The following is an 18618-nucleotide window of genomic DNA, read 5'->3' as shown; positions in this document are numbered from 1 at the left end:
TGCGTGCACCATCTGGCTTGAAGCCTCTTCACTGGTCTGTACCCAAGTGTGTGGGATGAGTAGTGCTGCCAATCTTTGAGTTTTTCCGAGATTGGATTTCAACATGCCTGACCCTTTGTTCTTATGGGAAATAAGCTGCCGCCAGAGAGGTCTGACAGCGGCATACTCCCGATCTCTCCATTGAGAACACATGCATGTTTGGCTGAACCAAGCATGCACGTTTCCTGGGGGTCGTGGGGAATAGCTGGAGGCTGACAACTATTGAAAGCGCATGGCCCCCTTAAGTAGTAATGATCTGATCACCTCTAGTGAACGCTACCCGGATCATAGTGCTAAAATCTTCCAGCAGGCTGTTCCGGTAGAGGACCAGCCTGCCAGAGTTTATTGTATCAGAAAAGGCCAACGCACCGCCAGGCTCCATTGATTATAATGGGACACGGTCTGTTTCCAACATTAGTGCCGTGATTTGGCCGGCCAAATATTGCTGCAAGCAGTGGTTTCGATCCGTCCAAATCGAGGCACTAATGCCCAGGGGCAGACTGGCCATAGACCCTACAGAGAAATTCCTGAGGGGCCGATGCCCAGGTGGCCGCCTGAGCAATCCTCATGGCTGCAGGCCGGGTACATAACATTCTGAAGCTTTCAGCATTAATCAATGCTCGGAGCTTCGGGTACTTATGAACCTGGCCAGGTACCCTCCTGAATTCAACTGTATTACCATCCTCAGTATGGTGATCGGGCAGTATTTTGTGCTGGACTGTGATATTTGGTTCTGCTGTGGCGGTATTTTGTGCAGCACTCTGGTATTGATGGCCATGCCTACTTCTGTTGTCCCAACTTTTGTCAATTTTGGACCCAACCCCTACAACTTTAGGTTAATTTTTTTTTTCCAGAGCCACTTTAAGTTCCCACTCCACCCCTGCTAATGCTGGAAACAGGCCGGATCCCCACCAGGTCCCCTTATAGTCAATGGTTTCTGGAATATTTTAGCACTATTGTAAAACTAGCCTAACCCACTTTGGGCCTTGGAGGGCACACCAATTTCTGGTTTCTTTTCCATGTTACATGATAAAGAAAAATGTACAAATGCCTCTTATACCATGACGTTATACAGTGACTAGTGGGGGGGGGGGGGAGTCATCATTTTTTTAAATCATTTTAGCGCAGCTCCTGGGAGACACATTTTCCTTTACCTTGTTTGGTTGAACTGTTCGCCGTAGGTTTTCCATCCACTTATCTCTCTCGGCAGCTGAGCAGCAGCTGAAGCATTTACTACCGCTGGAGTACGTCACCTGGAAGAGGTACGATGATATAAGAAAGAAACCAATGGTCACAAAAAACCCAAAACCCAAAAAACAGACTGAGGTAAATAATCTACTCAGCGTCTCATAATAATATATCTTTTCTTTACCTCAAAACAGAAGTCTTGCCCCAGTATGCTGCTGTGTAATGGCTTAACCAAAATTTTATCTTCTGACGCCAAATCCAAAGCCTCCACTGCGCTGCCTGGACTCAGCAAGGACTCGTGAGAGCGGGACTCTTTCAGTTTGGGTAACCCACGTGTTCTACACGGAGAGAAGAGGGGGGTTAAAATGTCAGTCGCTCCGTAAGACATAAACATTAGAATTTTTTTTTTTACATAAAATGAGCAAAAAGATTGAATATTGGTTTACCAAATCTGCCAACGTGCGGAAGAGTCTACCGTAACGATCCATGACTGTGACCAAATAATGGAAAACCGTCATGTCCATTGGGCCCACGGCAAATATTCAAATGAGCTCAACAATAGTAAATTTGCCAGTATAGACTCGTCTGGAGTTTGTATCCCCGCGATCCTTGGGACAATTCCCCACTAATTTTGCTGCTAGTAGTTCCTCTAGGGAGGGGAGTCCTGAACAGATTCTCGCCACCCAATTTGAAAGGGGAACAACAAGGGTTGGGTTCCCTCTCCCCGAGGTCCCCATGGCAGTAACGTGTTCTGCTCTTTGGTACGTACAACCCTTAGTCCTTTGAGACAGATGTTATTGATTAAAGAATCATCATTATTCCCATGGGAAATAGAAAAATTCTCCCAAACAGCTCTGCACTTTTTTTTTATATCCCTAGCACAACCAGTTTACTTACCTATGTCAAATGGCACTGGGAATTATCTCATTTTATTTTCCACTGCAGTAATTTTTCCCAGATGCCCACTTTTTCAAATTTTACCCAATAAAAACGTAAAAGCAAAAACAAAAAAACCTGCATAACAAGCGGCACCATCTTTAACAATAGCTCTACCTGCATGAAGACATAGACTTGTTCTCGAAACCTCAGTAAGAAATGCCTTGGGTAGGTCAAGATGACCCTAACCCCTCAGTGTTTGGATAAAGGTGCATGAATACTGAGCAACCTCTACCAGTATGAGCAGAACCTTCTCCGGGCCTTCGCGTCCTCAACACTTATCTTACCAGTTACATAACAAAGTTCTGACTTTTTAACCACTTTTCAGTGGGAACGAGCCAAACTCCGCCGCTATCAAAAGTCCTCTACAAATAGCGCAAATTAATTTTTTAAATACCCGGCAGCTAAGGATGCATTAGTGAAAGTTATGGAGGTTGTGATTACAAAAAAACAAAAAAATAAATAAAAAATTATAAAAATGACTTACATGAAGCAATTATACAGCCACCTTGCTGTGCACGTCCAAATCATAGCTAGGATTCATGTCATATAGCCTCATCCATCTTTGCTCCTGTGCACAAAGGTCAAGGGTCGCATGCCATCGATGGGGGGGGGGGGGGGGAATTAAATCTGCCAGGAGGGATGTCAAGTAGCCAAGTCGGGCATATTGTCCTGGTTGGAGAGGTCTTTAAAATCTCTTATCATTGAAGGAAATTCCAATAATTCCAGACTCCGGGGCTGAATTGGCTGCCAGTGAAATGAAATCTGCCTTCGAATAGCTGGCTACTGCATCCTCCCCCCTCCTCCTTCAGCATCCCGCCCCTCAGGTAGCACAAGCACAGTCCCGGTGTGCCCGGACTGCTGCACTCTGGGCCTGTTGCTATGACGATGCACCTATAAGCAGATTACAGCTTGCAGGCGAGGAGGCAGAAGCTGCAGCCGGGTTGGCTCAAAGAGCATGCTCTGTAAACACTGGCAAAGGTGACCTTTCCGAGCAGCTTCCCTTGCATAAACCCAACCCCAGCACGAAGAAGCTAAAGTGAGAAAGGAGGAGGGGAGGGGGGGGGTCCTTAAACACTGCACTGAGGTCCCAAGAGGGGACAGATCAGCGACATTCAATGCGTCAACCTCCTGGAAGCATCTCCTCTGGGATAAATCATCATCATCATCCAGCCGTTACAGGCATCTGATCATTTCCGACTCCTTGTGACTACCCCTAAACCCATGTCACAAATTGAAAAATGAGAAGCCATTGTGTGCCTGAGAGAGAAGGGGGGCCTGTAAGGAGACAAGGGTCACAAATCTGTAATATCATTCCCCCGATCATTTCTCCACGACCACTGCCAAAGCAATGTGCCGAGGGAGGGTACCACTGACCAGCACGGGAAGAAAATGGTTAACGGCACCTGAGTGGAGAACAACGGCACCCAACACTTAACCCTTAAGCAACCAGAGATCAAAACGACCGCGAGCGAGTGCGCGAATCCAGCCAGAACGGATTAAAGAGCTCTTCCTGTATTACCGGGGAAGCTATTGGAAAACTGAGCAGTGCTTAGCTGCCCCTGTACAGACACGGATAATCCCAGGGAAGCAGGATTACAGTAAACTGCACGAGCCGCACAGATGGGGAGGGAAACCATAAAAAGCATCCTTTACCCAACGTAAAACCGCGCCAGTCAGGCTCGCAAGTAGCAACATGAACCTAATGGTTAGGATTTGAGTTAGAACCCATTACTGGAAAGACACTATCACTGGGCCCCGTAACGAGCTGGTCTTCACTGGTGGAGTAGGCCACATGGCCAAACCCAAAATTGTTTTTTGGGAAGTAATCAGCCATGATTGAAATCCACATAATGATGTTATACAGCATACAAGAAGATTACCTACCCCCCTCTAGTATCCTTTATTCTCAGAGCGCCAGCACATGGAGTAGCTCAGAAGATCACATAGCTTGACGTGGCTATTAGCAAATTTGCTGTCATTTTAGCAAAGATGTCCAGCCAATTATAACAAGTCAATCTAGACATATTCCGTCGCGATAGGACACGTTACATATTACTAAAGTATGCACTGGGGCGGCTTTAAGGTCCCTGGTCCTGCAGTAAGGGTACGGTCTGGAGATGCCGCGGCATCAAGACTTGTAAGGAGTTGGTCATCCGTATCTTTAAACCATCAAGAGGCTCTGTGCAAGTCAAGACACTATATCACATTTTTGTCACCATTTAATGAATATGCCGGGAAAACCTCCCATCCTGTACATTATACGGAGGCTGTGATGGATGCCTAACAGCGGCACCAGTCACCCCTAGCCTATAATGGCATCTGTATAAACGAATACGTCATGAAAAGCTCCTGAGAAGCTCACGACGTATATGTTTAACAGATGACTGATGGATGCTGCAGAGTAGCATTTGTCACCCATAGTGTAGTCGGCTATCTAGAACTCGCATATAAATAAATGGAGCCACGGTGTGCATGCCCGACTGTCAGCACCACTTTTGTATTAAGCAAGATGGCCTGCAGCAGGTGAAGGATAAGCGTGCACACCGCTCTATGGGAATCAGAGACATAGTCCGCTAACCCGATCCCATAACTCTCATGCATGCTCGGTCAGTATATTATGGTCAATGTGGGGCAGCCTGCTGGCTCTGTGGTTAGCACCGTTACCTTGCAGCGCTGGGGTCCTAGATTCGAATCCGACCAAGGACAACATCTGCATGGAGTTAGTATGTTCTCCCCGTGTTTGCGTGGGTTTACTCCGGTTTACTCCCACACTCCAAAGACATACTGACAGGGAACTTAGACTGTGTGATGATAATGTCTGTAAAGTGCTGCGGAATATGGTAGCGCTATATATGTGCAAAAAAATAAATAAATAATATGCGAAAATCAACAGTCTATCAAAATAATTGCCCACTGCATATAGATCAATCAAGTGCCATGGTTAAAGAGCCTTTTGTGGCGGAGGTGTTGATTTGGACCCCCCCCCCCCATCATGATGAGACAGGAGGGCTGGATATACATTTTCTCCATCTTCCCATCCTTTGTGAAACAGGGTGGGGTGACCTTTAGGCCAATAACCTCATCCCTACCCATTTTGCACATGTTCCCATTGTCCATGGATCCCAATAAAACCATATGGGGTGCAACTTTGTACACATCCCGCTGATGACTATGCTGGGCGATGTTGTAACTAGTTTTGGATCCCCTGTGTACGCATCATCTTTTCACAGTCAATTAAGGACTGGTACGACGCTAAAATAGTCAATAGTCCACTGTGCTATTAGACACCATTCATCGGCCCTAGCCATTACCCAAAGCTGGACATCAATTGGAGACAATGATTGGCTGCATTGCCAATCATTACGAATGATGCCACCAGCAACAGGTCAGAGTAAACTCGCTGACCAAAAAAAAAAAAAAAATCGGACTCCCTGGTCCTTGAGCTCAATGGCGAATGATCGGATGAATTTGGTCAATCATGCCGTCTTGGCAGACAACGGCAAAACTTTTCCAGCTTGGCCTATTACATTTTGGGCAGTCTCGGCCACCATGAACATTTGCGCTAGCTTTATCCAACTAAAGAGGGCTAAAATGGCCTCAAATCAACCATTCCGGACAACTTTTATTGCATGGGTATGGTTAGCTCAGAAACCATTCTGTCCGCATTACCAAAATATACGACAACTCATGCTGGGAACAGCCGATGTAGTCGCCTAAGGCTTCAATCTGCAGTTTTTTTGATAGACTAAGTGGACGCTATTACGGAAAAAAACTAAAAAGACGCATCTGGGAAAAAGAGTGGTTTAAGCTAATTACTTTGGTGCCACTATTGAATTTGACCCATTTAACAGCTTGGGAAAAAAATAAAAGCAGGGAGTGTTTTCCAATCACTCAGCAAGCTCCAGGACTTTATCATATTGCACTGAAATCTGCCTGCTAGGATTATGAACCAGAAAAGGATAATGCCGCATTAATAGAGCCTCCCAAACCATCAGCGGCAATGACTCACATTACATCCATTAGCTGATAAGGAGACGGGGGGAGACTGGCATTCGGCACAGGGGCTGAATACCGCACGCATCCCCTCTGTGCAATCCTTCAGCATCAGTGGCTGCTAATCTAACACCGCACCATGCAGAGATAAAACTCTTCTAAGAGGGTATGAATAGTTCACAGAAGACTGTGCCCTCTAATTTCTTCCGGTGCCCCATCGGAGGGCACGCCCAAGCACAATTCATCCTGCAGCACTTGCACCGTCCGGTCTTGATTTGTTAATTACTTAAATGCCCAGTCTCTGTGCCAGCTCTCCGGGGGAGGCACTGCATCTTAAGTGCTTGAGATTTAAAGGGTAGGGACGTCGGGTCGGACATGGTCACAAAAATTATTCTTCGCCCTGCTGGTGCCAGTGAATGTTTAATGCAGCTTATTAACCTTCAGTTTTCAAGTAAAAGCTTTGAAGAGGAACACCTACTGAAGAGGATTACCGACTGAGCGGATCACGTTCCATCATCTACAAATCTAACAGAAAATTACACCTCTTTCTAACCTCTCTGGTTACTTACTGGAAAAGCATCTTCTCCCAATAATTGTACAATCGGCTCTGAACTGAAGTACCCCGGCGTATATTGCTCCCGAAAAACCCCAATGGGAGACATTTATCCCGTGTTCGTTATAGAAGTAGACAAGAACTCTGTTACAGGTGTTTCCCAGGGTCAGGATAAGCCATCAATATCAGATCGGTGGGGGCCCGACTGTTGGTACCTCCTGCACCATCAGCTGCTGGGATGGGCGGTGGTACTCCTGAAAGCTTTTTGGGCGGTCACAGTCTTTACCTCGGTCTGTAAACTTGAGTGGGACCAAGCTGCAACATCCTTCACCGCCACTAATAAGTAGATAGCCATAGCACCACGACCCTTTCCAACAGCTTGATCGGCTGGGGTGCTGAGAGTGCGAGTCCCACCAATTTGATATTGCTGACCAATCCTGAGGATAGGCCCTCAATAGCCTGAGACTGGCAAGCTTCTGGAATCCATAGCACCCACAGGGAACCCTGCAAGTATTGGGAGGGCATAAAAACTCCAAAGGATGCAAATGGCAGTGCGTTTTATGGGGCGAATACTGCAGTTTACACTGATACACCGCCGACCGCATGCTGCACAGCGCAGTCGGCTGGTGTATCAGTGGGGAGGGAGGAGCAGCTGGGGTCCGGCATCTAGTTCTGAATGGCAGCGGGACCTGCTGCAGTCACTGTATTCTATTGCACCGGGCCCCGCTCACTGTAGTAATCCTATCTATAACTGTAGGCATTGTTTAACTATAATAATCTTCAATACAATCCATTAATCTTCACTTACTAATGTCCGTCTCAGGCAGGAGGGCGGGCGGCCTGCTTCATTCATAAAGTGGGCGGAGCAGGCGCGTGACGTAGGGAGTTACGCTGCCAGTGCCAGCCCGCCTGATACGGACGTTAGTAAGTGAAGATTAATGGATTGTATTGAAGATTATTATAGTTAAACAATGCCTACAGTTATAGATAGGATTACTACAGTGCCACCCACAAATGCCCCCCATAACAGTGCCATCCACAAATGCCCCCCATAACAGTGCCATCCACAAATGCCCCCATAACAGTGCCATCCACAAATGCCCCCATAACAGTGCCATCCACAAATGCCCCCATAACAGTGCCATCCACAAATGCCCCCATAACAGTGCCATCCACAAATGCCCCCATAACAGTGCCATCCACAAATGCCCCCATAACAGTGCCATCCACAAATGCCCCCATAACAGTGCCATCCACAAATGCCCCCATAACAGTGCCAGCCACAAATGCCCCCATAACAGTGTCAGCCACAAATGCCCCCATAACAGTGTCAGCCACAAATGCCCCCATAACAGTGCCATCCACAAATGCCCCCATAACAGTGTCAGCCACAGATCCCCCATAACAGTGTCAGCCACAGATCCCCCATAACAGTGTCAGCCACAGATCCCCCATAACAGTGTCAGCCACAGATCCCCCATAACAGTGTCAGCCACAGATCCCCCATAACAGTGTCAGCCACAGATCCCCCATAACAGTGTCAGCCACAGATCCCCCATAACAGTGTCAGCCACAGATCCCCCATAACAGTGTCAGCCACAGATCCCCCATAACAGTGTCAGCCACAGATCCCCCATAACAGTGTCAGCCACAGATCCCCCATAACAGTGTCAGCCACAGATCCCCCATAACAGTGTCAGCCACAGATCCCCCATAACAGTGTCAGCCACAGATCCCCCATAATAGTTTCAGCCACAGACCACCATTAGTTCAAAACCCACCAAAAGCACACGTTTTGGTTCAAAATATTTTTTTTCTTTTTTCTTTCCTTAAAAACCTACGTGCGTCTTATGGGCCGGTGCGTCTTATAGGGCGAAAAATACAATATTTCAAATAAATAAAATTATATATAATTTTTTTCTAATTGTTATAATAAATAAAACATATATATATATATATATATATCTTAATAAGAGATCGGGATACATTTGGACAGTGACTATAGAGGATACAATTAGACCCCAATACTCCCATTTTTTCCACTAGTCTAGCCAGTATTGGGACCTAACTGCTACCAGTTGCAGAGTGTACAATACCTTATGTTGCATTGACGTTTTACTACTTATTCGCATATCTATATGTAATATAATGCTGCACTGATGCCTATTTATGGTCTTAATTTTTAGGTTGTTCCACTATCGTATATGTTTTATATGTATTAATTGGGTATTTTAAGCCAATATTTTATACATCCATATTTTTAAGTAATAAATTGAATGCAATCTTTATATAAATTGTATATGATAATAAATAATTTATCACCCTATATACCTGTTTTTCGCATGGTTCTACTTATAGAGAGAGTGCCCAGTATTGTTTATCCTAATATACAAAGAATATATTGAACTTTTTTTTTTTAATCTGGGTTTGTACTAATACGTACAGTGCTTACAGGCAACATCCTTAGAGTAACAGAAATGCCAAATCTTTCTAGGGATGCTGTGCCAAACCTCTGGTTCCTGCATTTCAGTGAACCTAGGCACAATGGCACACATTTATCAAGACCGGTTTATGTAGGTTTAAAAAAAAAATTGGAGTAAACTGCACAAAATTTTCTGCCACTTCATACATTTGGTGCATGAAATCTATGCCTGCTCACAGCAAATGTGTGGCCAAATCTGTGCCATTTGCTTGATTTAGCAAAAAATAAATAAAAAATCTGTCGAAAAACTACAAGACTACGCCTGCAGACATGAACCATGCCCACTTATTGTATCGTGTTTAAATATTCATAAGCAATTTTTGGGCGCAGTTCACACCAAAACTAGTGCGAAGTACTTAAAGGGGCTATGCCATAATTGATGTATAAATGAAAACCAGACATCATCTAGTAAATGACAAGCTCTTTCTAACAAACTTAGACCCAGCCCTGTACCTGACATGGATCCAGAGATCTTCCCATTCACTGCTCTGCTAGATTTATATCAAGCTGACAGCCCGGGGGAGTGTCCTTTCTGCAAAAGCTCTCTCCCTGTAAAGGCTCATTCAGACGGCCATATGTGTTTTACGGACCGCACATGGCCGCCACTCTCATAGAATAGGACATGCTCTGCATTAAACTGAATGGGTCCGCACCCGTCCCGCAAAATTGAGGAACAGGTGCGGACCCGTTCATACGGCCATGTGAATGGGCCCTAACTGCCATAGCTTCCAACAGAACATATGGTTGAAGATTTAAACTGAGCGTGTGCGACCAGCTCAGTGAGATGGATAAACCTAACTACGGTAAATAAATAAATAAGGAAAAGAACGAACAGCAGGTGGCGCTATACAGATACATTTAATTGAATAACTCACTGGTTATACTAAATTTTTAATTACATGCAATTACAAAAGTATTCAGATCCAGGGAATGGTTTGAAAAACGTAGAATACGTTTTGTGACATAACCCCTTTAATGAAGCCCAGTGACTCAGCGGTTAGTACCGTTTTCCTTGCAGCACTGGTATCCTGGGTTTTGATCCATGGTGACCACTTGCATGGGGCTTGTATGGGCTGCCTGTGTTTGTGTGGGTTTCTCCTAGGTATCCTGCTTTCCAACCACACTCCAAAAACGTACTGATATATCTTCCTCTGAATATGGCCCTAGTATTCCCATCTGGACGTGTATGGCATGGTGTAGGTGGCTCACCACCTCTGGGACCCTCGCCTATTTGAGTACGGAGTCATGTCTCGTGCTGTCTGGATTGGACAGGGGGCATGTGTGGCCACCTATCCATTCACAGAGGCGTCTTAAAATGTCCAGCGCTGTGAAATAGGTTGGTGCAATAAAAACATCGGAATAAACAAATGCGAGCTGCTGACCGTTCGTTACACCGAGAGTTTATTTATTTTTTACATTTTAATAATTAAAAATATCCCGCCATCATGCTATCCTATGGGAAATTTACTAAACTGGCAGTAATCCAATTGCAAAAAACAAAACAAAAAACATTGCACACAAATGGCCTCAATGTTTCAAGGCTATTTTTCGAACCATTTTTCCACGTGGCATCACATATGCTGGACTCTGATTGCGGCATGGATCAGCGACTGTTACTGGCCAGCGGCAGGGTAGCGCAGCAATGGGAATCTTCTGCTTCTTGCACATTTAGACTGCACAGCGGCTCGCTTCGTCAAAAAGTCATATGCAAATAGTGGACGGCGGTGACAGCAGCTTATGCCGAGAGTCTGACTGTACACACCGTATATTTGTATATCAGAAATAGATTTTTGTAACTCAGGAATTCTACAAGCAACGACCCTGCTCACTATATAAAGTGCGTACATGTATATTCTATTAGTGACTCATACGGTCTCTTAAAGGGGTTCTCCAGGCTCCTGATATTGATGAGCTATCCTCAGCCCAGATTATGAATATCTAATCAGTGAGGGTCCGATCCCCAGGACCCCCACCGATCAGTTGTGTCCTGCAGCGTCCGGTACTGGAACTAGCAGGAAGCAGACAGCGCCGTTCAAAGTATAGTGGCCGTGCTGGGTTACTGCAGTTCAGCAACCTTTTATTTCAATAGCTGATCGGTGGAGGTGCGGGGTGTCAGACCATCACCGATCAGATATTAATAATCTATCCTGATGATAGGTCATCAATATCAGGAGCCAGGGAGAAACCCTTTAACTGGCGGATTCTCCTTATTGCACTGCAGATGGATCAGAACTTTAGTGTATTGAAATAATTAAGAAAGACAAGCTAGTTTCTAAAAGTTTTGTGTTATGCTGTTCCTCTGTTATTCTTCCTGGAAATATATAAGAAAATGAACAACTTTACTTTTAGAGGGTGTCCTTACACAATCTGAACCTGTCCTTTCAGTATAAAGAAATATGACTTTACCAAGGGGAAGGGTGACACCCAGAATACTGTCGCTAAAGGGCCGAGAGGTCCTTTTAAAGGGGTTGTGCAGTGGGTAAATAGTGATGACCTATCCCCAGGACAGGTCATCAATATCAGATCGGAGGGGGTCCGACTCCTGGCATCCTAATTGATCTGCTGTTCGAAGAGTAGGTGTCGCTCGTGTGAATGCTGCTTCCCCACTTAAAGAGACGGCGCAGGGTAATTACAACTGCTCGTCCCATTTATTGATGACTTTAAAATAGCCTGTTATTGTTTGATCAATATCGGGCTGACCCCTGGGCACCTACCTGATCAGCGTAATAAAAGGGTTGTGTTGCTCCAGCCATATCCCCTTGGTAGCAGTACCATATGCAGCCACGTGGAATAAAGTGGCGCTGTGTTGGATGCTGCAGTGAAGAAGTGTGATTGTTCTGCTGATCGAGGGGGGTCCTAGGAATATAAAGCCGTCACTTGGACACCGATGTCCTATCCTATGGATGTTCACTGGGTAAAACACCTATAAGGCTGGCATTCTGTACCCCCAGAGGAATGGAAAGGGCAAAGCAGTTGTTGTGACTGCCCCTCGGCTCCCCATTCCCACAACACAAATGCTGTGAAGATCACTTAGATTCCGCTGCGGACATCTTTATCTAGGCCTAGCAAGAAACCAACAGAACTGACATGCTGTTATCCCAATTCTACCAAACTATTATAATACTAACAGATAACAACTTGCCTTCACAATTGAAAACATTAGATTGGACTTCAACTATAAAAGTAGTGATTGTAGCATAAGTATCCCCAGATAAAAAAAAAAAGCAAATGCAAGAAAAAGCCGACATGATCTCATGGCCTCCATGAATACGTACGTCAGGTAAGAGTCCTACATTTAAGAAAAGGAGTCCCTGCCATTACATACATGATACCTGCAGCAGGTAGCTGTGCACCTACCTAGTGTAGAAAGAGCTGGCGGAGCGAGTGCCCCGGTATCTCCGGAGAGTAAAAGCCATCTCAGTCCTCCGTCATGTCAGCATGCTGCGAGTAAAGCTAGCGCTGGTCAGCCTGTACACACACTAATGCCAGAAAATGACTTTCGCTTAATCTGCAGGAATCCGTCCCACGTGTTTAGCAGTCCAGAGGGGAAAAGAATCCAGACCAGCTGTCAGAAGAGGCGAACTGCAACCTCCCATATCCCTTACACATGTCTCCAAGCGAGTCACAAAAACCATAACTTACTGCTCGATGGGGGTCAAACTGCCGGGAACTACTAGAGCGGTCTCTTGTTACAGTCTGGCTATGTCACTTGAGAAAAAAATCAATTATGAAATATCAGTGTATATGTGTGTATATAACAATATATATATATATATATATATATATATATATATATATATATATATATATATATATATAGTTTCCAAAGATGAGGCAGCACTCCAATGAAAATAGAAAATGGATCCTTTATTCCCCTCTGTGCAACGTTTCAACCGTCTCAATGCGGTCTTTCTCAAGCATATCAACATGGTGTCATATGGGGGTATATATACCCATAATACATTGCAAATAGCAACAGTGACAATTATTCAATTGAAGATAAAATAACATAAATAGTGTATTGTATGGTACAAAAAAGCATCCCTGCTAAGTGATCTCTGTGACTCAGTTTCATCATGATTCAATACAGTGTACAAACACATTAAACATTGTAGCAACATCAAAATAAGTTGATTGATCAATAGCCAATTCATCAATAAAGTGTAATATCACCTGTGTGTGTTATCACACACAGGTGATATTACACTTTATTGATGAATTGGATATTGATCAATCAACTTATTTTGATGTTGCTACAATGTTTAATGTGTTTGTACACTGTATTGAATCATGATGAAACTGAGTCACAGAGATCACTTAGCAGGGATGCTTTTTTGTACCATACAATACACTATTTATGTTATTTTATCTTCAATTGAATAATTGTCACTGTTGCTATTTGCAATGTATTATGGGTATATATACCCCCATATGACACCATGTTGATATGCTTGAGAAAGACCGCATTGAGACGGTTGAAACGTTGCACAGAGGGGAATAAAGGATCCATTTTCTATTTTCATTGGAGTGCTGCCTCATCTTTGGAAACTATATCTATCTATAGCCGTTTAAGCCTGCGGTTGAGAGGACGTGCACCCGCTATATTTGTTTGGTCTTGTGCTGCTGGGCTGCTTTTTTGGTTTATATATATATATATATATATATATATATATATATATATATATATATATATATATATACATATATACATATACGATTAAAATGGTCCCACCAAGGTTCCTTCACAAAAATGTTGGATAGGGAGCAGTACGGCGCCAGCTCCATCCAAAATGAATGCTAGACCATAAAACTATAGTGAAATTTCCACAATTCAAAGGGGTTTTCTGAGATTTTTGAGTATCTGATCAGTGGGGGTCTGACACCCGGGATCCCAACCCATCAGCTGTTTGAGAAGGCACTGGCTCTCCTGCGAGCACTGTGGCCTTCTCTCAGCTTTCCCTGGGCCCACTGACGTCGTGTCACGTAGGATAGGTCGTCAGCATTAAAATCTTGGAAAATCCTTTTGTTTTCTGGGAGTAACATATTGATGACCTATCCTCATCTGCTGATTGAGGGTCCCACTACCATCATCCCCACTGACCAGCTAGGCCAGTGATGCCACATTCATCAGTCACATGGCCTAGAGGCAGTTGAGTCGCATTCAAGAGAATGGGCCTGGGCTGCAATACCAAGCACGGTGAGGAGACTGCAATCCCCGCAGCACCATGGTCTTGTGAAACGGCTGATCGGTGGGGGTGCCGGGAGATGGACCTGCACTGATCAGATATTGATCATCTATCTTGAGGATAGGTCATCAATATGTTAGGCTACTTTCACTTCAGCGTTTTTAAATCCAGCAGAGGAACATCCTGCTGTATTTAGCGTTTTTTTTGTCCAGCCGAAACACAGCACTCATACAGGAAACCAGAGGGACCTCAACAGAGTCCAGTGGTGAACAGTAGTATTTTGCAATGTTGGATTTAAAAACGCTGATGTGAAACTAGCCTTACTCCCAGAAAATGCTATCTACAGCTTAAAGGATACATGTACGATCGCTGGGTTCTGACCGATGGGACCCCCAGTGATCAAAAGGACAGGGGTCCCCAAATCTCCATGTGTGAATGGCACAGTGGTGTGCATGCCTGACCACCATTCAGCAATCCCTTGGACAGAGTGGTGGTCATACATGAGAACTGCCACTCCATTCATCCAGGGCGCTCAGGAACCCCATTCTCATGATTGCTGGGTCACTCATCATGCATTTATTATCTGTCCTGTGGTTATCTGTGATATATCTTTTCTGCTAGCCAACCCCTTTAAATACCCCCCTTTCTGTCCTTCATGTTAATACGCTCCATTTGGTTAAAGTGGTAGTCCAGTTTGGAAAACCCATTCTGAAATATCCTACAAGAACATTTTGAGTTAATATTGTGAAATAAACCCGCCAGAAACCAGCTACAAAGTGGTTCCCTTACTAGAGGACCCAGTACACCCGTCCATATACCAACGAACGAGCTTGGTATACGAGGGCCTTTCCTAGAAGACAGGAACTGGAAGACGGAATGGTGGTGATCCGGTTACTTCCGTCAATGTGAAACCACAGCTCAAGGCTCTTTCCAAACCATTAATTTCTGGATGAGACCTTACACTCAATATTTACGAAAGTCCTGGGTTTGCCAATCTTAAACATCTTCCCAAAATACACGCTGGAGAGGCCTGGGAGTTATAATCGATAAGACGTTATAAACGGATAGGCATCGCTGAGGAGAAGGCAAATTACTTTTGAGAAGACAATTGGGAATATGAGCTAACACATCCAGGCCAAAGACGTCTTGCCAAAATGAGAGGAACATTAACTTTAGAGAATAGTCAAACAGACAGAATGGCTACGAAGCATGAATGCACAAGGAACAATAAAACGCGAGATTATGAATGCATCGCACAGCCGTGCTAAGGAAGGAAACAATTGTGGAATCTGCGGAACAGAAAAGCTGGGGCAGGCTACCAAGTCAAGAAGTCCAGACCCTCAGCGTGGCCTACATTGATGTTACACAATAACAGACGACAACCACTGTCCAGCTGGTGGGAATATATTACGAGAGAAATGTTTAACTTGCCTTTCGTGATGGAGCTTTAAAGGCTGTAATTGGCTCATACGTATACAACCTATACTCTTGCATACACCTCATGGACATTCTTGGTTGTAATTGGTGGCCAACACAATTGGAAAACAATAGGATCATCGCTGTAGACCCAAGAATTATTGCTCCATTTCATAATTCTGGCGTATTCATTAAAGTTATTTTTTTGTTCTTTGTATGTTTCTAATTAAGCAGATGTAAGGAGTTTTCAATTCACTACATCTACAGTGGCCCTGTTCTCCTAGTTAGCTGAGGGTCAAATGACCTGTGATGTCAGCTTCCTTCCCTGCTCTGATGACGTTCGGTGCACAAGCTTGAGGGAACAGGAGGAGCAGCAGTCTGGCTCTGTGCACTGAACCTCACTGTGAAGGCTGTGCTGGTTGGAGTGACAAGCCACGCCCCCTGCACTGCCCATCTGCTGGTCACGCCCCCTGCACTGCCCATCTGCTGGTCACGCCCCCTGCACTGCCCATCTGCTGGTCACGCCCCCTGCACTGCCCATCTGCTGGTCACGCCCCCTGCACTGCCCATCTGCTGGTCACGCCCCCTGCACTGCCCATCTGCTGGTCACGCCCCCTGCACTGCCCATCTGCTGGTCACGCCCCCTGCACTGCCCATCTGCCGGTCACGCCCCCTGCACTGCCCATCTGCCGGTCACGGCCCCTGCACTGCCCATCTGCCGGTCACGCCCCCTGCACTGCCCATCTGCCGGTCACGCCCCCTGCACTGCCCATCTGCTAGCTGGGCTTTCTGCCCTTGTCTCCCCTTCCATTGGATTCCTCAGTAAAGTTTAACCCCTTCTGCCATTAGCAGCACAGACTCACGGTTGGAGGCTTTGCCTCAGATACTGAGCAGCTGCAGGGTTTCCTCTTCTCCAGGCAGTAAAGGGACAAATGAGGTGCACAGGATCCTCTCTCCGCACCCTGCAGACACAGAGCTGACAAAGACCAGAGGAGTTCTCTCCTCTGTACTCTTCTGCTGGCTGTAAGGGAGTGTCTGCATAGCATTGCACAAGAACAGGTAGGGAAGATCCTGTGTATATCAGCAATGTCATTGTACTGTACAGCTGGGACCTGAGGTCCTGCACCTACAACATGCTGCTGAGTATCCCAGTCAGAGTGCAGAGAGGGCAGCACTTTTATTCTCAACATTTGCAGAGCAGGGGGAGGGGAAAGGCAGTCTTTGTTGACACTCAAATATTTATGAGGAAAACCTCAGAGGATTGTTGTTATACCCCCCACAGCTCTGCAACTGCATGTCAACAAAGGGCCACAACAGAACTAGGGAAATGAGGAAATACAATTTTTATTTGCCTAAAACTTGCGTAGCTTATGTAAATATTGCTGCCCATCAGATTTACAGTGCTTCAAAGTGCAGAGGGTGCTGCAATTGCAGAAAGCAGAGCCTCTAGGTGTAATGGCAACACTCCCGGACCGCATCTGTATTTTGTGGATCTGCAGGCCACAAAACGGACACAGTCGTGTGCATGAGGCCTAATACTCATATGGCAATAAAAAACATGGCACAAGAAAAGTACATAAAAAATGCACGGACTTCACCACCCCTTTGTTGCAGAATGGGAAGTGTTGTGCTACCTCCCCTCCTGTCAGCTCCGCTCAAAAAAGGAGCAGAGGTACGCTACTCACGGCAACACCTGCCGTGACCAATGATTAGATGAAATGTTCACAGCAGCGGGACATTTGACACCCAAGCGACAGCGCTCTCCACAAAAGCTTGGGGGGTGTCATTATCCCAGAATATGTACATCCTGTGCTTTATGATTTAGTGACTTATAACGTTACGAGCTAGAATACACCTTACATCATGGAATTCTGATCCAGCACTGACCCATCAAAGGATGCTGGGCGATTTCAGCTCCGCAGACTTGTGAATGCAGCTCTGGGCTACAACACAAGCTGTAACTCAATCACTATAAGTAAGGCAACATATTTCCAAACTTGAATTATGATTCTATTATTGTCCAATACAGCTAATAAAACAAGGAGACAAGTAATAAAGATGAGCAGGAGACGGCAATCCTGTCTTCTGCCACGGACCCCGATCCCTCTGTGCCATATTCAGACCAATTAGTCAGCTAATTGCTGCAATAAACCCACCTTCGTCCTGTGACAACGGTGTAAATCTCCCCTGCTATATTTTACATGTCGACATGGCCCCATGGGATACTCGTCACAAGTATTTTTATATCCTGGCCATAACTCTGTTAATTAATACGGCTCTGGCCAGTATCCTGTGCGCGAGATTTATGGCGCAGTACATCACAGCGATGGGAGACGAGACGACTGGGTCACGCAAGAAAGCAGCAGCAGGACTCCAGGGCTGCGCTAAATTGCCATACACATCATCCAAATAGGCTCGGCCAATCTTACCTGTCACTGTCCGCGGGCCGCAGCGACGGGAGGCGGAAGCTCGTGTTTCTGTCCAGCTTTGACTGACTCTTTGTCCTCTTTATTGAGCCTTTTAGACGTTTGCTGAAAAAGCCCTTCGGAAAAAAAAAAAAAAGACACAACATGTCAGTATGCCATTCAAGAACAACCAGCCAAGGTAATGATCATATATACTGCAGCAATCTTTTGTGTAGGCTATACGAATTACACATCCTGAGCCTCCTGCTTCATAAACAAAAACATGCAGGTCAAGTGGCAGATCCATTCATTTTAGTGGGGCTGCAAAAAATGTGGACAGAACACTATGTGCCGTTTGCCTCCGTATGTCCACGTCTGTCTGTCACGCCCAAAAAAAAAAAAATAATTATGCAAACA

The 18618-nt window shown here is 45.2% G+C and overlaps 1 protein-coding gene across 9 annotated transcripts in view; it reads right to left on the bottom strand.

Annotated features, from left to right (window-relative positions):
• Positions 1-18618, bottom strand: part of RASAL2 (RAS protein activator like 2) — a 281186-nt gene that overhangs the window by 46459 nt on the left and 216109 nt on the right. For all 9 annotated transcript variants that reach the window (XM_044300543.1, XM_044300544.1, XM_044300545.1 and 6 more), the window contains 3 exons: positions 18226-18338; positions 1412-1565; positions 1194-1292 (listed from right to left, as the gene is read on the bottom strand). In XM_044300543.1, coding sequence (XP_044156478.1) covers positions 1194-1292; positions 1412-1565; positions 18226-18338 — 366 coding nt within the window. The remainder of the gene's footprint in view (positions 1-1193; positions 1293-1411; positions 1566-18225; positions 18339-18618) is intronic.

Source organism: Bufo gargarizans, chromosome 7 (genome assembly GCF_014858855.1).
Source record: "Bufo gargarizans isolate SCDJY-AF-19 chromosome 7, ASM1485885v1, whole genome shotgun sequence".
Taxonomy (NCBI): Eukaryota; Metazoa; Chordata; class Amphibia; order Anura; family Bufonidae; genus Bufo; species Bufo gargarizans.
The sequence above is the reverse complement of the archived record's forward strand: the minus strand, read 5'-3'. Positions and strand labels throughout refer to the sequence as shown.